At 37.1% G+C, this 21553-nt stretch overlaps 2 protein-coding genes across 2 annotated transcripts in view; both read left to right on the forward strand.

The window, feature by feature from the left end:
* The window catches only part of LOC139136838 (serine/threonine-protein kinase mTOR-like), a 148656-nt gene that overhangs the window by 63257 nt on the left and 63846 nt on the right, over nucleotides 1–21553 (forward strand). The gene's annotated exons all lie outside the window — the stretch shown is intronic.
* LOC139137745 (serine/threonine-protein kinase 10-like) lies at nucleotides 3023–4964 on the forward strand. Its single transcript, XM_070706010.1, has one exon. It carries the CDS (start codon nucleotides 3063–3065, stop codon nucleotides 4962–4964), a length of 1902 nt encoding a protein of 633 aa, XP_070562111.1. The 5' UTR covers nucleotides 3023–3062.

Consider the following 21553-nt stretch of genomic DNA (forward strand, 5'->3'; position numbering starts at 1 on the left):
TTGACGCCATCGGCGATACTGACGATTGGACACTGCACTGAGTGGAGCTAGCTGGAGGAGTACTGCCAATATGCGTGAATAGTTTAGTTCGTTCGTAAGACGCGTACGGTTATGAAGAGTTCGGACAGCGATATTTCTGATATCGAGTATAACTTTCACTAAATCAAATCAAACCATGCCAATTTGAACCAAGATATGTAATAATGGGAAAGCAACTCCACACATCGTTCATATCTTTCTTGTTTGCGTTTTGTGTATGATTGTGTCTATACTGTAAGTGTATATTATGTTTGGCTGTTTTATGTAAAGAGTTGATTAGTTATGGCTAGACGAACCAGTAATCTACGTGTCTTGCACCACAGTCCATGGGACTGTGCTTGTACAGACCCGCACTGGATTGGAGAGACTAAGTGACACTGCGCTCCTCCAACCCTACTTTTCGAAATCAGAGTTTTCTTCATCAGTCGCTTAAAATTCATTTTTGGTTTGTAAATGGTACGATATGATTGACTGGTTGTATGTGTTACCATGTAATTCGAGCTTGGCCAGGTAATAGCGTAATACTTCCGCGATTTGACAAATCTATAGTATCGTCTATGTTTCGAAGCGGGTGGAACTGAGGAAGTTGGGCTCGGTCAGATCTGTAAGGTGATGAAATTTCATATATATATTTGATATTTACGATTGAAAAATCCAGTATTGTCTTTTACTTTGTAAAGAATGTAATTCATGCAAGACTAGCCAAAACTCTTGATGATGTTTGATTGGTCCTCTCTCCAAGTCCCGATTGTCAAGTAAAAATGTGTGACATGTAAAGAATGTATTTGGTGCAAGGCGCCCGCAAATTCCTGATGATGTCCTATCGGCCCTCTGTTGAAGTGCTGATCATTACGTAAAATGTATTAAATGTAAAGAATATATTTCATGCAAGGCCCTCCCCAAACTCCTGATGATATCCAATCATCCCTCTCAACGAATTCCCGATGGTACAGTGTATTTCGTGCGGACATTTAATGAAAAAATGCATTAAATGTAAAAAATGTATTTCGTGCATGAATAAATCTAATAATGTAAAACATGCAGGATTCTTGACTTCTGGCCATTGATGCTCTTTTTAGCTCACATGTTCACACGTGGGCTAATGTCATAGCGATGTTTGTCTGTCTGTCCGTATGTGTGTCTGTCTGTCTGTGTGTCTGTCTGTCTGTTTACGATAACTCAAAAACGCCTGAACAGATTCAAGTCAGATTTGGTACACATGTACCATATGCTACTTGCAAGAACTGATTAGATTTTGGTTAGTGTGGCTTGCATATTAATGAAGTTATGCAATATCATTTTTTTTCCGTACAATGGTTTCCCTATGGAGACGGTAATGACAGTGTAGACATATATCAAGTAATATTGCACAGAATTTCATGAAACTTTTCACAGATGACAATCTCAGAACATTATGATGATACTGTGAGCGTCATGTCAATTATCTGCTCATTTGCATATTTAATGAACTTTTGTTATTAGTGAGATACCTCTGAAATTCCTGCACCAAACTTGATGATACGTGCAACAAATATTGATCTGATATATATCTAATTATACTAAGAAGCATTGGGCAGTGTCAAGTTAATAAATAGCTCATTTGCATATTTTATGAAGTTTTATAATTAGTCAAATAACTCCGATATAACTGCACCAAATTTGATGAATTCTGCTGCAGATACTGATCTGACTGATATCTAACTGTGGTGTAAAGCACTTAGTAGTGTCAAGTTAATTAAGGGTTCATTTGCATATTCAATGAACTTTGTAATTAGGTATATAACTCTGAAATTACGGCACCCAAGTCAGTGAAATCTGGTACAGATATTGATCTGATAAATATCTAATTGTACTGACAAGCATTTGGCAGTGTCAAGTTAACAAGTAGCTCATTTGCATATTTTATGAAGTTTTGTAATTAGTCATATAACTCAGAAATAACTGCACCAAATGTGATGAAATCTGCTGCAGATACTGATCTGACAGATAGCTAATTGTGGTGTAAAGTATTTAGTTATGTGGAGTTAATTAAGGGTTCATTTGCATATTTAATGAACTTTGTAATTAGTGATATTACTCCAAAATTACAGCATTACATTTGATGAAACTTGATACAGATATTGATCTGATAAATATTTAATTGTACTGAGAAGCATTGGGTGTGTCAAGTTAATAATTAGCTCATTTACATATTAAATACAATTTTGTATTAGTGATTTAACTCTGAGAGTACTGTGTGAAAGTTTATGAACCTGCTACATATAGTGATAAAACATATATATGATTGTTCTTATTACACACCTCACACGGATGTCAATTATATAGGTATGAATTGGGTTTATCATCTAGTATCAATATTAGAGTCCAGAAATCCCTTATAAAACAATCATCCTTGAAATGTTCCAAGCATAACTTTGCATCTTTGACAGTTTTTAACATTCTATTACCTTGCCCGACTTTCTTGAGCCATGGTCTTCGAAAAACTATTCTGTTGGAAAACGATAAAAAGTACACCATTTTTTACTTCCTTGAGTCATTTTTACACCCAACTGCACACAGTTAATTCATTTTTCATGCTACTGAGCATTCAGTTAAAAGGTTGTAAACGTGCAGAACTGCACTACTACAGTCATAGACTCCAATTCTATAGTAAACCGTTACACACTTTTGTGTGTTGCCAATGACGTCATGCTCGCTCCTCCTATGAACCGTGTCATGTCCTTGGGATTCCAAGCTCATTTTCATAAATGTCATCTACTTCAGCTCTTCTTTCGCCACTCCATATTCTTGCAAGTATGTGGCAAATTCGAGCTGTATTTTATTCAAGGGCTATTTTGGAAGGGATAAATGGTGAAATTCGCTGGACTTAGATTTCCCTTTAAGGTTGAGGTTCAAGTCCTACTTATAGTTCTCTTTGGACAAACTGTTTGATTTACTGGATATCATCTCTCTCTCTCTGAAATTTTGTTTGCAGAGTAACCTGAAGATAAGCTTAACCAGAAAATACCGCACAAATATTAATCATGGCTGCTGTACCCCAAACATTTACTGAGAAGTACAAGAGAATGTACTCACTAGGTGTTGGTAATTATGGTGAAGTATTCCTTCTGAAAGACAGAGAGACGGGCAAGACTTTTGCCGGGAAGATGCTGCGGTGTGAATCATCCAGAAGGGTTGACAAGGCCATAAATGAAGCCTGTGCCATGTCCAATCTCCGCCACAAAAACATTGTGAAAATGCTTACTGTGGGCACCCAGTGGCATGAAGATTCTCTTGATGTGTGGATTGTCATGGAGTACTGTGGAGAGGGGACACTAAATGACTACATGATCAAGGGAGGTCGATTACTAGACATTCCCTGGAAGTTTGAGGTCATGACACAGGTATTGAGTGGGGTGGTATATCTTCACAGAAAAAATGTCATCCACCGTGACATCAAGCCAGACAATGTCCTAGTGGCTAAAAAACAGGGTCAAATAAGGTTAAAGTTGTCAGATTTTGGTCTTGCAACTGTTCATGAATCTCTGTCAGGCAAACACTCCCTCAGTGCTGTGTGTGGGTCAGCAATATTTATGGCCCCTGAAGTAATGGCTCAGAGATACGACAAGAAAGCTGACATCTTTTCTGTAGGGGTCTTGAATCTGTCTCTGTTGACCAATACAACAAAGAAAGGGAAGCTTGTTTACTACGCAGTGTGTTCTGGCAGAACTGAGATCCTTGGCAAAGCACTGCAGCATGAGGATGAAGTACAATTGTTCCTCCCTCCTGAACTGTCGCAGTGCCCCACTCTAAAAGGTGTTGTTTTGTCAATGGTGGACCATAACCCTGAGTCTCGACCCACTGCAGCTGAAGCCTTGCCTATGGTACAGGAAGGCAGCGAGGAGTATGTCAGAGTAATCATGCTGAATGAAATACAGCCCACAAGAGATGGCCCTAAAGTCACTGTTAACTACAGTCAAGTCAATCTGGGACCGTCTACCGGTATATCATCGGGAAGTCACTCCTCATCCAAACTTGACAATGTTGCCTCAGAAGAGAGATCTTCAGCTAGATGTGTTTCAGACTCTCTTAGTGAGAGTGACTATAATGACAGTGATACCTATGAAAGCTCAAAATCAGATTTTTGTGTTGAAGAAGGCAGTGATACGTCACCAATGGCTCATCAGCCGCAGAAATTGTACAATGCTTCCAGCACTGAGACAAGGGAGACAAGGGAGCTTACACATACCTCTGAGAGACCCAGAACTAACCTAAAATATGATGATCATCAACAAGATGGTAAAAGATCATCTAAAAGTTACAAGCAGACATCGCAACTGTCAAAGGAGGGGCTGGAGACTACCGGTAGTTCTTCCAGAGATCTCTGGGAAGATGACCACTCTCGTAGCACCTGCCGCAGCATAAAGGAAAGAGGTCGAACAAGTCATTCAGACCTACTACCATCAGGTCAAGAAATTAGGAAGACTGCACGCCATAAGAAATCACAGCAACTATCAAGGTCAGATGGTTCTGCAAGCTTTATGCATAACAGAAAAAAGGAAACAGTGAGCTTATCAGCATCTGCACCTTTGGTTCATGGATTACATGGCTCAAGCCTCAAAGTTGTTCTTCTCAATCAGAAGACAGTGCCAGCTATGAAAGTTTGGATCCCTCTAAGTCACTGGAGTCTGACCATAGCTCTCCACACTCTTCATTATCCGGAACGGCACTGTATTCACATAACTTGTTCAACGATGAGTATGTTAAGGAGACAGACACCGGGTACTCTACCAGAGGTGGACAAAATCATCAAGTCAAGTCAAGACAGAGACCATCGCGTCATACGGAAATGGATCACTCCTCTTATCCAAGAGATATATTTGACACCAAATTGCACTCCGAGTCCATCATCAAGAAACACTGACACAAATATATTGCACATTTAAATACTGTTGTATGAGTGTCAAGCAAATTCTTTACCAACAGAGGTGTTTCGAATTCTCTGAATATTAGACTATGAATATCATTACTCTAAGCTTTATTTTAATCTTTCCTATTTTTTAATGTATTAACCAGGGCCTATGCACAGGAGTGGTTTACAGACATTTCTGTGAAAGGTTTGAAAAGTCAGAAAATCAGGTCTTATTGGAATTTACCTTTAATATTTACATTGTCTTTGTGATCAATGGCTGTTCCCATCAACCAGGTTTACAAATTAGCATAAGAAGGGCATTTGTCTTCTATGTACATCCAAAAGTTATTTTTTCACATTAAGTTCATATTTTGTACAGTCATATCATGACCTCTTAGAGTGACCTCAACCATAAGCTATAATTTTTTTTTCCTTTTTTGCCCTTTTTCAATATGGAAAGAGGTTCCGGCAGTATTTCTATCTGACATTATCTAAGTAATAGCAGAAATACTTTTTTGCCAAATTTCCCTTTTCATATGTAAAATAGCTACATCTTTTCAAAACATGATAACCAATTCATCTTAAATGCCGTATACTGCATATATCATAGACATATTGCGATGACATTAAGAAACTTTATTTACATATTGTCATGAATACATGTATAGCTGTCTCCTGTAGTATCTTTGTATATATGTACATGTATGTATATATTCTGGTCTGTATGTATGCATAATATACATATACCCCGTATTCCTCCGATTATAAGACCCTGCTCAAGTATAGACCCTCCCCCACTTTTAGAAGATTTTCAAAAAATGCTATACATCCGTGTATAAGACCCCTCCCTATTTTAGTTCAAAAAGCCAGCAAATCACATCTCAAAAATTGATGATAGTGTAGAATCAACGATCACTGATACGAAGATGTTCCTGACTGGCCATCTAACGATTTAGAAGAGCCTTAACATGCATATTTACAAAGGACGGCCGATGTTGCTGATTGCCCATTGACACTTTGAGTCTATTGAAGACCTGTTATGGAGATACTATTTGTTAGGCAGGGTGTGTACGCATAAGCACAGTGTTGTAAATTATTTAGTGGTTAAACTTTCCTTTAAGACCTAGAAAAATCATTAAAGATGCTAAAATGATGTAACATTGAAATTTGTTTTACTGGAACAGCAGGGAAAACTTCTTTCTGTATCATTCCGTTGTTAACCTTCTGCGGCCCCTGCTCAATGTAATAGAATAGTCCACAGTGACCGCCATATTGTTTTGCTGCATGCTGCAAGCTGATCCACGATGTATGTGTTACCATTTCATGCACGGGTTTACTGTTTGTAGCTAACAGTTTTTCACCTTGGATCATGAATTCTTACCGTTGACAACCATGATTTCAGTGCCATATCATTATTTTTCTCGACACAGACGTTAGATTGAAAGAAAGGTGGTTATTTTTACGTGCAGCATTAGGGGATGTTTCCATCTAAAAAACAGTGCATATTCAATGCACATTCACCCCTTGAAATAGGGGTTTGAAGGGTATGGAGCTCCTAATTAAAGTTGTTTGCCATCTCGTAAGCTGTTTGCAATATGTGATTAGAAATAGCGATTAAGTGGGTGTACAGGGAAGACATCTCTGCCTTACACACTTCACTCATACAGATAATCGTTCGCCTTGAACTTCTTTGAACATTGTACCCTAATTTTCACAGAATAGGACCTATAAATATACTACAAGCCATATGTTAGTTCAAATTAATAAAAGTAGGAACAAATTCCAATGTCCTGAAATGATAATACTGTTGTCAAGGTTTACACGAGACTGAGTTTGTGCCGCTTCACTGTACAATACCTTGGCATAAAGTAGTACCGGCCAAGCTATTGGTATCTGAAGTTGTTGACTAAGCGTTATGTAATGTCTGATTATATCTGATATAACTACTTTAGATTGCATATTATCAGTGCAGAAAGAGCCCAAAAAAGTGCACTGTTTTTTAGATGCAAGCATCCCGTCATGGCAAGTTAGCGTAATGCATGTATTGTCACTATATGCTGCATGATGCCTATCCGGTGAATATATGATCGACTTGTATTTTGAATTGTTCAAGAATTGTTTCAAAGTTTTATTTCACCTCACAAATCATTTGATCAGACAGGGATTGTTTGAGCAGTTGAAATTTTAACAGCAATTAAAAAACAAATCGTCAGTTACGTCGGGAAGTCATCGCTAGATCGCTGTGCTTTATCTTTGAAGGAACAGTTGCTATTTACATGTATTTTCGACTTTGTGTATTCTCGAGAATAATTTGTCAGATTTGTTGCTCATACCGTATAAGTAAGCTTTAGTACTCTGCCAAAAAATGTGTGAAAGTCTCGAGGGAATTGACGTGAATAAATTAGCATAAATTAGCAGTGTAAGTTCAAAACGCGGGATTGCTCGATTATAAGACCCCCCGATAATTACAACCATTTCGCGTTGCTGACCCCGGGTCTTAGAATCGGAGGAATACCCGTTATATACTCAGAAATTTTCATTTGGCTATGGGGATACATTCAATGCTTTCATATACAGGTACATGTAATTTCTGTCTTCATATTTATTTATTGATAATACACATTCCAAATCATGGCCTTCAAATTTTTTCAAGTGCCTGTGGTATTTGTTGGTGAGTTGATCAAGGCTCCACTGTCTATTATGAAGGGAATATGGTGCAGTTTTTTTTGCCCCCATTTACAAAGTCTGTGCATACATTCGTGTGTGCGCCCGTTCTTGCAAATTTCTCAGAGATACCTGGAGCAATTTCTTTCAAATTTTGTGCAAGGATTACTTCCTATGTCATACATATGCATGTAACTTCGTTTTGTGACATGATCCAATATGGCCTCATGATGGCCATTTTGTTTCTTGTATCTAATGTCTTACAGGCAATACTCAGAAGAGTTTCGACCAATATCTTTCAAACTTGTCACAAGGACAATGCACTGTAACTTACATTATGACTTAAATTATTTTAGCAATATGATCCAATATGGCTGCCAGACGGCCGTGTTTGTCTTTGTTGATGGTGTTTTAATGAATAAAAAATGAGCTAAAATATGTCAGGTCATGCACTCTGTACCAGGCAAGCTGTGGTTAGGAAATGCATGTTCGTTTCTTTGTTGTTATTGTTGTATTGAATAAAAATTGACCACAAGAATGAATGTCAGCTCTGGAAGGTTGCAATGAAATTACTCCAAATCTGATTCTGAAATTTCCTGACTTTCACCATGGCAGCTTAAAAAACTGAGTTAAATATATTGTATACATTGCTGTGAAATGCTGTTTTGTTAGTTTTTAGCTACAAGTGTCACATACCGGTATACATGTATGACAATGTAGCTGATAGGATTTTATAGATGGGTATTTGCCCACTTCATGTGTCTGTCTGTATAACTTCCTGTCTGTCCTTCCACAGTGATAACTTGAACAGTGCTACATGTATTACTTTGATATTTGTGTGAAGGTGTGTGGGGGCTTTAAAATTTTTTTATTCAAAAGCACTCATCTGAAAGTTTTGATATTTGGTATACAGGTTCAAAGGCATTTATTGAAATTGTGATGAAATATGCAAATTTTTAATTTTAAAGCATTTTTGCCATTTTGAATCACCGTGGTGCGAAGCACCAAAGGTGTCCTTTGTCGCCACAATGTCTGTGTGTGTGTCCGTCTGTCCGTCCGTCCGTCCGTAGACAGATTTTGTTCCACTCATAACTTAAGAACCCTTAGGTCCAATGTCATGCAATTTGATATTTGGTATTATCATGATGAGACTTAGATCTGATTAGATTTTGGTGGGTGTGGCTTATTAATTAATTGCTCATTTGCATATTTTATGACTTTTTTGCCATAGGGCTATATCTCAAGAAATATTGAACCAAATTTGATGTGACTGTACACATACTTAATTAGTCCCCACGGACACCGTCCGGGGGGACTTATAGGTTTGGTCATGTCCGTGCGTCCGTCCGTGCGTCCGTCCGTGCGTCCGTCCGTCCGTTCACGCAGATATCTCAGAGACGCCTGGAGCAATTTCGTTCAAACTTGGTACAAGGATAGTACCCTACCTCATACAGATGCACGTCGATTTGTTTCACAATGCGATCAAATTTGGCCGTGTTAGAGGACTTTTTAGTTTTCACCTCCATAGACTCCCATGTATAAGGCAGTCCATAGACTCCCATGTATAAGGCAGTCCATAGACTCCCATGTATAAGGCAGTCCATAGACTCCCATGTATAAGGCAGTCCATAGACTCCCATGTATAAGGCAGTCCATAGACTCCCATGTATAAGGCAGTCCATAGACTCCCATGTATGAGGCCAAAATAAAATTTAGTTTCTCATCGTATTCATATTGCAAAAAGGATGCAGTGACACAGTTTTTAGTCCCCACAGATAAAGTCCAGGGGGCTCATAGATTGGGTCATGTCAGTCCGTTAGTCCATCCATGTGAGTCCATCCGTTCACGCAGATATCTCAGACGCTTTGACAAAATGTCACGTGACCTTGGTGACCTTTGACCTCGAATATACATATTTGTCCATAACTCAGTAACCACAAGTGCTAAACCTTTCATATATGATATGATGGGACACCCTATGCCGCCACATATTGTACCTCATTAATTATGTGCATATCTAATTTTGAGCAAGCCAATAGAGCTAGAGGTCTGATTTTTGGTATATATGGATAACTTAGCAATACAATTTTTTTGACAAAATGTCATGTGACCTTGGTGACCTTTGACCTCAAATATACATATTTGTCCGTAACTCAGTAAACACTAATGCTACACCCTTCATATTTGGTATGATGGGACACCTTATGACGCCACATATTGTTCCTCATTAATTATGTGCATATCTAATTTTGAGCGAGCCAATAGAGCCAGAGGTCTGATTTTTGGTATGTACGGATAACTTAGCAATGCAATTTTTTTGACAAAATGTCACGTGACCTCAGTGCCCTTTGACCTCAAATATACATATTTGTCCATAACTCAGTAACCACAAGTGCTACACCCTTCATATTTGGTATGATGGGACACCTTATGACGCCACATATTGTACCTCATTAATTATGCACATATCTAATTTTGAGCGAGCCAATAGAGCTAGAGGTCTGATTTTTGGTATATAGGGATAACTTAGCATATATTTTTTTTGACAAAATGTCACTTGACCTTGGTGACCTTTGACCTCAAACATACATATTTGTCCAAAACTCAGTAACCACAAGTGCTACACCCTTCATATTTGGTATGATGGGACACCTTATGACGCCACATATTGTACCTCATTAATTATGTGCATATCTAATTTTGAGCGAGCCAATGACCCACGGTGTCTACTCAAGTCTCACTTTTATTGATCAAAGTCTTCCTTCTTCAAAAATTCTGGTCAAACAATCTTTTTCTCAAAAACTGCTCATCTAATACTTTTCAAGTTTGTAAACAAGTCCCTAGAGATGACCTACAAGAATTGTCATTGGGGAATCGTGCAATTTTGTTATTTCAGAGCAAATTTGTTAGTCTCTGACCTTAAATGACCTATACCACCACATGATATATGGTAAGATGGTATTGAAGGCTTTAGATAATTTAGTCATATTTGGTATCAATTTCTAGTGAAAATCTGTCCATCGGCCCAGCTTTAGAAAGTCCATCTCGGACTAATCAAAATATCTGACAAGGAACTTCAGATGGCTAGATGCACCCAAGCATTAATAAAAACAATATCAAGTTAATAAGTCAAGATACCAGTGTAAATGGAAACCCCAATTAGGACTTGATAATCTCCATTATCAGCTTGGTCACTTATTAAATTGATGTACTGAGTTAATTTTTGAGCTCTCACTTTCTTAATGGCAATTAAACTACTAAGGAGGGATTTCTGTTTATCATGTACTATCATGTAACTGTTGTGATAACTTGGAGACTGTTGGACCTATTAGTTTTATATTTTGTTTTAAGAAATATGAGGATATTTTGGGATAGATATTTACTTTTCATATTTTGCTTGCATAAAAGTATGCATTCGTTGTTAGAAAAATGCAACAATTGCAAAAATCTGCTTCTCACAAATTGGTCACCAGATAGCGGCCATCTTCATAAAGTATATCATGAAATCTCCATTATCAACTTGCTAAATTGTTGTACAGTACTTCAATTTTTTAGCTCTGTTGATAACTTGATAACTGTTGCACCTATTGACTTGATATCTGTGTTAAGGCATATGATGATATTTTAGGATATTTTTGCCACAAAATTACTTATTGGAAATTTGAAGCAATTCTATTTTTGATTGAAATCAACTCTGACATCACTAGATTGATATTTTTGAAATCTGATATGTTCAACCTGTTGTTTAGTATGTGCCATTTTGGGTAAAAAATTATGAATCCTTACATAATTTCTTATCAAATGTAGCAAGACAGTATCTCTAACACTATTTTTATGATTGTGTTATTGAGGTTAGCCGCCTTTTATGCACAAAAATTTCTTATAATACGAAAATGAAATTTGCTGAGTCTTAGTAGTACGAATCTGAATCCATTTTTGATAAAGCTGTTACATTGACAGATATAATTAACAGCCCTGTATTTCCATTTGTGCCCTGTGTTTTCAAGTCTAGTTTACTCTTGTGCTTGTGAGAGCTTCATACATTGCCAGTCAACAATTTGGAAAAAATTTACAATACCTACAGACATATTCCATGTGTGGAACTGCTACATCTATCCACCGGTATCCATGTTTATCACTCACCAACACTTCATATAACCACATTGCAACCATTGCTTTACACACGCAAGTATTCTCAAATTTAGCTAACTGCAATTCCATTCATACATCAGACATCAACTGCACATACACATCAACACAACATTTTCTCTTCCTTTTTCCAGATATCTGTTGACCAATATTAAACTGGCATGGGAATATAAAAATAAGTTAACCTATCATAATGGTCAGAGTAATATGCTCAGAACTACTGTTAAGCATCCTCTATGTCAAGTTAGATTATTAAATTTGACAGAAATAGAATATGTAATTCTATTTTCAAATGCATTCTTATCATTTACTTCCTTTGAGTTTAAAATTTTACCTGGTGTCATTACCCAGAATAAAGTGTGCAGAGTTCATTCTTGTCAGTAACTTTAAACAGATTCACCAAGACATGTCTGTTTATATTTCCAAATATATTTATGGTGTATGATTGTGATGTGATGGGTGAACATCAAAGGGAAGACTGGTTTTCTGGGCACTTTGTAACCTCATGAATAAACCTCCTGTGATTTACAATGTTCTTTGGTGCCATCCCGTATAATTATTGGTATTCTTGAGTAGCAGTGGCAACAGACTTTAATTCAACGGTGTGATGACTTAGTGTTTCCATCATACAAAATTTTGCTGCTGTCTCCTTTCTGTTATTTATTGCAGCTGTAATTATATTAATAGAGTATTCATATTAAGGTGGGAAGAAGGTTTGAAAACTGGAATATGTTATACCCAGGTGATGAAAAATTAACATACCCGTATACTGTTTAAAAACATATGAAGGCAAGAAAAGCAATACTCCCTCTGATTGGCCTCATGGAGAATAAACAGGAAAAATATCTATTAGGCTTGGCGAAATATAGTGGCTCTGAACATTGAGATATTCAGATTCAGAGGTTAATGACATCAGTGATGACACAGCTGATAGGTTTTGTTGTCTTGTTAATTTATATTTTGTTGTTATCATGGCCTGTTACTAGGAGACACTTGTTGAATAGAAGTGAAAGTTCAGGGAATTTATTTTCTGATCTCAGTTCGTAGAAGAAACACTTCAGAAGACTTGATGTTCTTGACTTGAAGACAGGTTCAAAAAGGGGAACTCCCCGTAACTGACCAACACAGTTGACTAAAGGTAGTATGCTCCTCGAAGGTGACAGACTTAAACTTTTGCTCAAACTTTCCAAATGAAACTTTGAAATATTCTCTTACCAAATCAATGATAAAAATCAAGGTCACGATTCAAAGTTAATTACTCAGATAGTTGGGAAATATAGGGTTAATTACAAGTTCAGGGCCTAGCATTGCAGAAGGATCAATGCATGTTTCTCTGGTCAACCAGACACAGTTGAGAATATTAAAAGTTATATAGTGTCCTATGGCATTTGTGAAGTTTGTTCAAAATAGTGGAGTACAATATGACCTGTATGGTACATTAAACAAACATTTGAAACAGATTAAAGTTGCTATATAACAGTCCAAGCTAGGGGAGGGGAGACATATGGCTTTGTCTCAATACTGCTTTTTAACTGACTTTCAAACTCAGGCAGGTGTCGAATGATACTCCCTTGCAGGAAAAGGATAGTCTGGTTCCCTGACCCATTTCCCCGGTAGAGGGCGTGGGGAAATATAGGGTCAGGTACCGGCTAATGTAAACATGGACGCTATTGGGTTAAAATAAAACAAGCTGTGATTGGATGAAGTAACACTTGAAACTTTTTCTCATGTTTCTTGGGTTTCGCACTTTCAGGCTCACTTGACACCAACTTCTTGTTTGTACCACAAAGCCGTGGAGGTAGAAAGAAAGACTTTTTACCTCCATGATTTAGCCACTGTGATTTAGCACACCTCTTGATACTTTTAGAACGTCGACATGATGCCTGGCATTTTTCACGAAATTCGGACACCATTCTATCCATCGAAATCAATCGTCGTTCACAGTTCCAACAAAATTTGCTTTCAATTAGCTGTGATATCGCAGCAGTACTTGTGGCGTGTATCGAACGTGCTCTGGTCATTGGGGTCACGCCACAGTCGGCGATGACCTCAATGACCCTAGCGCGTTCGATACACGCCACAAGTACTGCTGCGATATTCACAGCCAGCCTTCATCACCTTTATTTCCCCGTACTTCTGTTTAATCCTTTCAGTTTATGTTTCCCGTCTCGTGTGCCAATGTTTTTGGTTCGGATACCAGTGTTCGAACATAATTCTGATCCAGTCGAATTTTGACCGGCGTTTTCATGGTAGCAGCCATATTTGTTGTAGCATGTTCTGTCAGGTGACTAACCTCCGCCATCTTGAACAAAATTCTGTTCAAGATGGCTACCCGGTACCTGACCCTATATTTCCCCACGCCCTCTACCGGGGAAATGGGTCAGGGAACCAGACTAGGAAAAGGATTGCAAAATAAAACTTTGATTCCATCTCAAAAAGTCAAATCTACGTTCGCATGTATTTGGCTGTTCTCCTTTACATGCCTATTTGCATGATGAATAGAGCTATTACTTGTTCAGTGAATAGAATGCTTTATTGAAAAAAACCCCAAAATAACCATGTTTATGACCATATAAGGCATGTTTCCCTTTCCTTCCTAACTGCAAATAAATGTGTAGGAAATAGAGGGCGCCCTCATGGGCGAACTGCACATATATGTGTAGATGAACTTTGCACCCAATTAGAAAACTCAATCCCTCTTATAAGGGGTATAACGTAATGATCATTGAAAAGGGAATTTCCTGGCCTTTCTAATGATGTAAATATCAGCTGTAACTGAATATTCATACTCTGCAGCTAGTTGTTTTCTTCCACTTATGCAACAGTTTTGCGAGGAAACTTTATAAATGGTGGAATTGGACAGTGTGCAGCTAGGCATCAAATTGCTATTTTTTGTGACTGAGTTTTTTTTTTTATGACAGACAGATAAAAAGACAACTTGCAAGTTGAAAAAAGACATTTTTATGTGTATATACATGGAGGTATAAAGAAAGACCCTATATCTCCATGTTTGGACTTTGATACATTTATGCAAATTAGACATGTTACAATTAGCAAAAATTGTTACATTGTTGTTTAAACAGAAGAAAATTTAATACTGGTTATGATGATATGTTGCTTACTTTAATTCAGGCCATAAGGGTATACAAGGTTACTCTATAATATAGGAAGGAAAGGGTAAGCTTATTGGATACCAGGGATCAAAGCATTGTAAATTCCCTTTCCTAAAAACTTCATAGGTAAAACTTGTTACTTATATTTAAAAAAAAAGAAAATTCAACACATTCGAAAACTTACAGTAACTTTTCCAGCTATCCATTCATAATATTGAGATTTGAACTTTCAAATTTGTTCACTAATTGCAAGTTTTCCCTTGCTAATTATATAGTTATACATACCGGAAGAGATTGCAATGTCAGCCAACTTATTTTGGCTCATTGCTAAGGATGTACTGCACAAATTTGAAAAAGTGAAGTGCGCGGAGAAATCATGCCCAACATAATTGAATGCAAAGCACCTAACTGAACAAGAATTTAGAATCTCAACATGTAAAATGACTCTTACTATATATTCCAAATATGGCTCTGTATTTTAAGAAAATGACCGTCATGCTTTCAAAAAGTTTAAATTTCTTCAATATTGTGAAAAGTTAAGTACAAGGTATGTTTTGTCTGAGTTTGAACAATTTTCATGATTCAAGAATCAAAACTACCGTACTACATTAAATCATTGAAAAGTGTGATCAAAAACTAGCCTGTTTGGCTATCTTGAAGCTCTGATGTTTTCAATTCTAATGCTGAAATAACACAAAGTTCTCCCTTTCACACATCTTATCGTTATTAATGTTATGAAGAGCGTACATGTACGTTATTGATACCTAGGATTTTGAACCAAATGAGGCCCCTGTAGAATAGCCATCATCACTACCACCTGTTTGGACATGGCGAGAGCTTTTGCGTTTGACAGGGGCTTCAACAGATGTGACTGTTATAGTTGTACTTAATTCATCATCATCTTCATCTTCTTCAAAGGTATCATCGTCATATTCTGTACACTCCACTTGTATACATTCTGGTATGGAAGATGCACTGTCATCATCTTCTGTGCTATCATCACGTACATGTAGTCCAGTATCTGTAATGTTGCAGTAAGCCATGCAGGCACTCAAAAGCTCTGAAGAAACTGAGGCTGCATCAGGGCGACTGTCAGGATCATAGTTTAGCGTAGACCTCATGAGATCCCTCAGAGATGGATGTTCATGTTCTTGATCCCAGACAAGCTTTGGTACGTGTTTTTTAGCATTCATGTAAGCACCAATGGGCTGCTTTCCAACCAAATATATGATATGGTCGTTGTGAACGGAGCATGCAAACAAAGCCAGCAGAATCACGCCAATGGAAAAGATGTCACACTTTTCACTGTACTTCTCAAAGTTCAAAACTTCAGGAGCCATAAATGCTGCAGTTCCTCTCCCTGAATACATATGAACACCTTTGCCCATGGTATCATACACAGTTGCTATACCAAAGTCACCAATCTTTGCACAAACTCTGTTGCCATCTAATCTTTTCATAAGGATATTACAGGGTTTTAGATCTCTGTGTGCCACCTTCTTTGAATGGAGATATGTAAGACCAACTGCCACCTCACTCATCAGATGAATCTTCAGTTTCATATTTTGCATTCTATCTTTCTGCTGAAAAAAGCTATCAAGGGTACCCTCTTCACAGTGCTCCATACACAACCACATTTGCCAACTTTCCTCTTCCTCATCAGCAAAGTAATCAAAAACTTTAACAATATTCTTGTGCTGAAGCATTGACATTATGCTTAACTCTTTCATCACCTCAGTCAGTATTCCAGGGGAGACTAATTCAAGTTTTTTCCCTGCATATTCCCGCTTGGTCTTCTTGTCTTTCAGACGATACACTTGACCAAAGGAACCCTTGCCAAGTTTCTCAAACTTTTCATAGCCATCCATTTGTTTGTGTTAAAAGCTGAAATTTGAAATGCAGTCAAGTGAGTTTTTTGATCATTCAATATAGAAGGTTTTCTTTCAACTGTTAAACTAATGATTGAGTGGCACCAAAACCTTAGATAAGTAGTTGAAAAGAGGAAACTGTTTTACATGGATTACTGAATCATCTGCCTGCACCTTGATTAGGATCAATAGTTATGTGTTCTTTATAGATCAGGAAAAACCTTGTAAAAGAATCATGAAATATTTAAAAACACAGGATGTTAACTCACAGTTTGATGAAATTGGAAATAGTCAGCTGTAAGCAAATGGAGATGGCAGAGTCAGCTCTGTAACACTTTGCTCAGTCTTCGTCCGCGGTCTTTCCTTTTACAACCACTGGACTGTACCGTGTGTGTTGCAACGCTGTTCACAAAGTCAATCTGTTGTCAAGGAACCACAAGTGTTTGCCTCTGCTGTTTCAACCGAATGAATGTCTCTTGACTGTCAAGCACGCATTGTAATAAAACTTTGGAAACTAGCAACTGCCAAACAGATGGGAAATCCCTGCCTGGAGTGTGGTGTAAATCTTCCAATGCCCAATCATAAATAACATAATTGTTGAGTATACAAAAGTTGTCAACTTCAAATATGCTAGATACCAGTTAATAAGTCGAAACACAGATTAACTAGGATATTGGGGCGTAGTAGTCAGTATCAGGGTGTAACAGTGTCACCTTGCTCCTAACTATACTTTGATTGAGACTTTTATGTTCAAAATGTACGAAAGAGTGATAAAAACAAAAGTGACCTGATTCCAGGAATAGACTTTTCGACTGAACTGTAGTCTCTGTATTTGAAAGACTCTTGAGAAAACAATGTCCATATGACATGTACATGTACAAGAAATGGTGACCTAAATCCATTCACCTGACACCCATCCGCCCAGTCAGATACAAACTGTAAGTTAGTTCCTCTTTTGACAAATTTAACTTAAACTCCATACCCAGTATGTAGTCAAGTATAGTGTGGTTAGCTTCACTGATATTGAAAGTTAAAATGGACAATTAGCATATGCTCTCCAACAATAACCTGTCCTTTAAAATAAATATCCATGATCTCTGGCATGTTTTCTTACTCATCAAGGTACAAAGCCTGCCTTTATCATTCCCTACAAGTTGACAACATTGATGCAGTTTTTTTACAAGCAGCGATTTATGCGTATACCATTGAGACATATGCAAGGTCCCCTCTAGCAACCTGCATATTAACTTTTAAACCAACTTGACAAGCACTTTCAGAAGATATTTTTTGACCAAAAACATGAAAAATTATCCCAAAAATAAAATTACACAAATCCGCCATGATTTGAACAAACCTGACTATGGCTACCCCTGGCACCCTTCATAATAATTTCAATCTAACCAGTGCTTTCAAAGAAGAAGATTTTTTGACCAAGATGGGAAACATTGCCCTCAAAATACAAAATCTGCTACAATTTGAAAAATCTGACTTGGATCAACCCCAAGAACGTGCATACTTAATTTCAAAGCAATGGAACAAGTTGCTCCTAAGTTTACAATTTTTGTGTGCATATTTTAAGCATGACGACAAAGTATGAACATAATAAGATATGATAGTCACTGCCACTGCAATCCCACAGTTCTTACAAGTGCATCATCACATGTCATAGCCCCAACTTCAGAGATTTTTCTTTGCTCAAAATGTACAATCGATGAGGTGATTAAGCTACTGAGATAAATTCATAATTTGAAAATATATTCACACACATCAATTCAAAATTTTTTTTTTTTGATGGCACAAAGTAGCTGCAACGGACTAATTAGTGATGTTCAGTGAGCTGGCGCACATGTAGCCAGCAAGGCCATCAACACCCATGATGAAGAAGAATATGTTCAAAATATCTTTATCAAAATTTCTGTCTACTATGACTAGCAAACTGTTACTTTATCAATATTAAATAGGTGAGCGAGCTTATGGGCTCAGTCTTATTGGGATATTATCTTTTGATATCAGAGGATGAATATATTGATTACACTATTGTTTGAGAGTAGATATACTGACAAACTTGCATGTAATGTAATGTAATGTACAGAAGGAAGCATAGCTTTCCATTCCACAGTCTATAGCCTCACTTATGATCACCAATCTGAATTGCTACCAACAGTACAGGTATCTCATTAATCATTTTGCAGTTTGATCGGGCAGATGAGTGTCAGGTGAATGGATTTAGGTCACATACCCTTTGTTGTACATGTCTTATGGACACTGAAGTATGACAATTATCGCAGGTTGGACTTGCCAATCCATGTATCACATGTTTGTTGGTAGTTCCCTAAATTGACGAGGCAGCCACACATATTATCTTAATTATCATAAATATCACAGAGAAGCTATATTGGCAGATAGTTCTATGACTGTAGAAGAAATATTATCAGTCAGTTCAGTTTTGATGGCATTCAAACAATGTCACATACATACACTAGTCTTGTGTTGAGGTATAGGGACTATTCACAGCTTTAATGTTTTAAACAGCTGCAAGATTTAAGAATCAAGAAATAACAATTATAGCATAACATAAACAATAGTTATGTAAATATGCACAGCCTGGCAGGAATGTGAATGATAATGGCATACCCATCAGAAGATGGTCCCTGCCATATCATGTGATGAAAGCACTAAGCTTGGTGCTTTTTCCCATGATTCAAAATGCATTAAGTTGATGAAGCCCTACAATGCAACTTCCACTACTATTTTTATCCCTTTTTTGTAGAAAATTGTGCGAGTTTTAAATGGTGAAAAAAGTTTTTTCGGAATAAGTGAAAAAAAGCTGGCACATATGAAAAAATCCGTCTTGGTGAAGTTCCCCTTTAAGTGACCCACACAGCTGACTGATATGCAGTGTTTCCATAATCCTCAACTGTGACCATCGTTAACATTAACAAAAACAGTAAGGTATAATTATAATGGAAGCAATAACTTCATGCCTTTCCTGTCAAGGACCTCAAAGGTACCTGATTGTCATAAATCTGTTACATATTGTTTGACGGGGCCCATATACCAATAAATATAATATTGAATTAGGAATCAGAAGCACTAACAGGCAGTAAACTTCCAATATCACAAATTCATGTCGAAAGGTCATCTCTATGCGCCTGTAACATTTCCATCACATTTCACCATCAGATAACAAATATTTCTTTGTAATAGACAAGACTAGTAAAATAATAATTCTGTCAATTCTACAGTTCTGGAGAGCAATCTTATGAAATAAACCCTTTCTTACTTTAAATTAGTAACACTTGTAACATTCCAAGTGCCTTCTTTGTAACCATGGTCTTAACCAGCTTTGCCAGAACAAGTGGCACAGATTTCTGTTACAGTCTATGCATTGACCAGGTGTCCAAATGGAGGCATGTAAAAACACCACAACTTCCTTTTGACAATTATGCGAACTTACAATCCACAAGGAGTATTTACATCACTCAATTTATATCATAAATTAAAATAACACGGTACTCAAGACAATGTTTCCCACCTGTCTGGCAAGTGGCCAGTTTCCAAAGATTGATATCAAGTGGCATCGCTATAAAAAGGTTTTGCCAGTGTTTCCAAAGCTGGTTAGTTGCAGAAAGTTGCATGACTTGTCCAAGGATAGCAGAGCACCAACAGACAGAATCTATGTGCATAATCCTCACACTGTCACGCTGTCGACTGTAAGCCATTGTTCAGTGTACCAGTATTTTGTTAATTCATCAGCTGTGACCCTTGAAGGTATGTATTGTGTACAGCTCTTTTAAAGCGGATGCATAATCATTGCAAGACAGGAAAAGCAAATCAAACCCACATTGAACTGCTATCCAAAATCAAACAATGTGTTTATAAAAGGGGGCAGACATAATTTCAAAACCTCTCTAATCAATTTTTCACAAGATATGAACGCAATGTCTACCGGTACTTTTATGCATCAGTAAAAAAGTGCTGCGTATATTATCATTGAGTGCCTATGATCCTGTGGCCACAATATAAACTTTTCCAACTATTAATTTCAAGTTTAGTCCAGGTCAAATTTAGCAAGGTACTGGTTTTATCAATATAATAGGTGTTATATAGTATCTTGTGTGATTGTGTGTATGATATAGATGTATTTTCCCATTATAATATAGTTTTTAGTCAAACAAGACAGTAAATAAACCATGTTTTAAATGTCAATTTTTGTAGATCTCAGATAGTTGCTAAATTTGATTTGTTTGATAATTTTGGTAAAGTCATTGAAGTTGGATGAAACAATGGTAAAATTTGCATATATATATTTTCAGGGCCATACGACTAATTTTGGTGAAAATGTCTAGTATTAAACTTTCTTTCGAACAGCTTTGAAAAATTGCATAGTAAACTTCTGCTTAGTTCAAATAGGATTACTATGACATAAACTCTGTGTTGATATTATATAATTAGCATTTTGCCAACCCCCCCAACCCCCCGACATTTGCTCCGAGCACAGTCCATATGTACATTGACAGTCCAAAAGATGGTATCTTGTCCATCAGATTTCATCACATGCTTTACAAGATTTCAAATGAAAATGATTTTCATTTTGATTTGAAAATTACCTTCAGAAACAAGATATTTTCATGAGCTGGTAAAAATCATGAACAATTGTACTGCAACTAGATATTTTGGTACTGTTCACGATATGTACGATGATGAAACCATCATTGAACATGCTGTCAAGAAAGTTTCTATCAGTGAGAAGTCATTGAAAGTCAAGGAAAGTTAGCTCATGTTACAACTTGACTTGGGGAATGTAGTGAAGACAGATAAGGGTTTGA

This window comes from Ptychodera flava, chromosome 7 (assembly GCF_041260155.1).
Source record: "Ptychodera flava strain L36383 chromosome 7, AS_Pfla_20210202, whole genome shotgun sequence".
Classification (NCBI taxonomy): domain Eukaryota; kingdom Metazoa; phylum Hemichordata; class Enteropneusta; family Ptychoderidae; genus Ptychodera; species Ptychodera flava.

Excerpts from the sequence above, each read along its gene's own strand:
- LOC139137745 (XM_070706010.1), top strand. The coding sequence starts at position 3,063 with ATGGCTGCTGTACCCCAAACATTTACTGAGAAGTACAAGAGAATGTAC.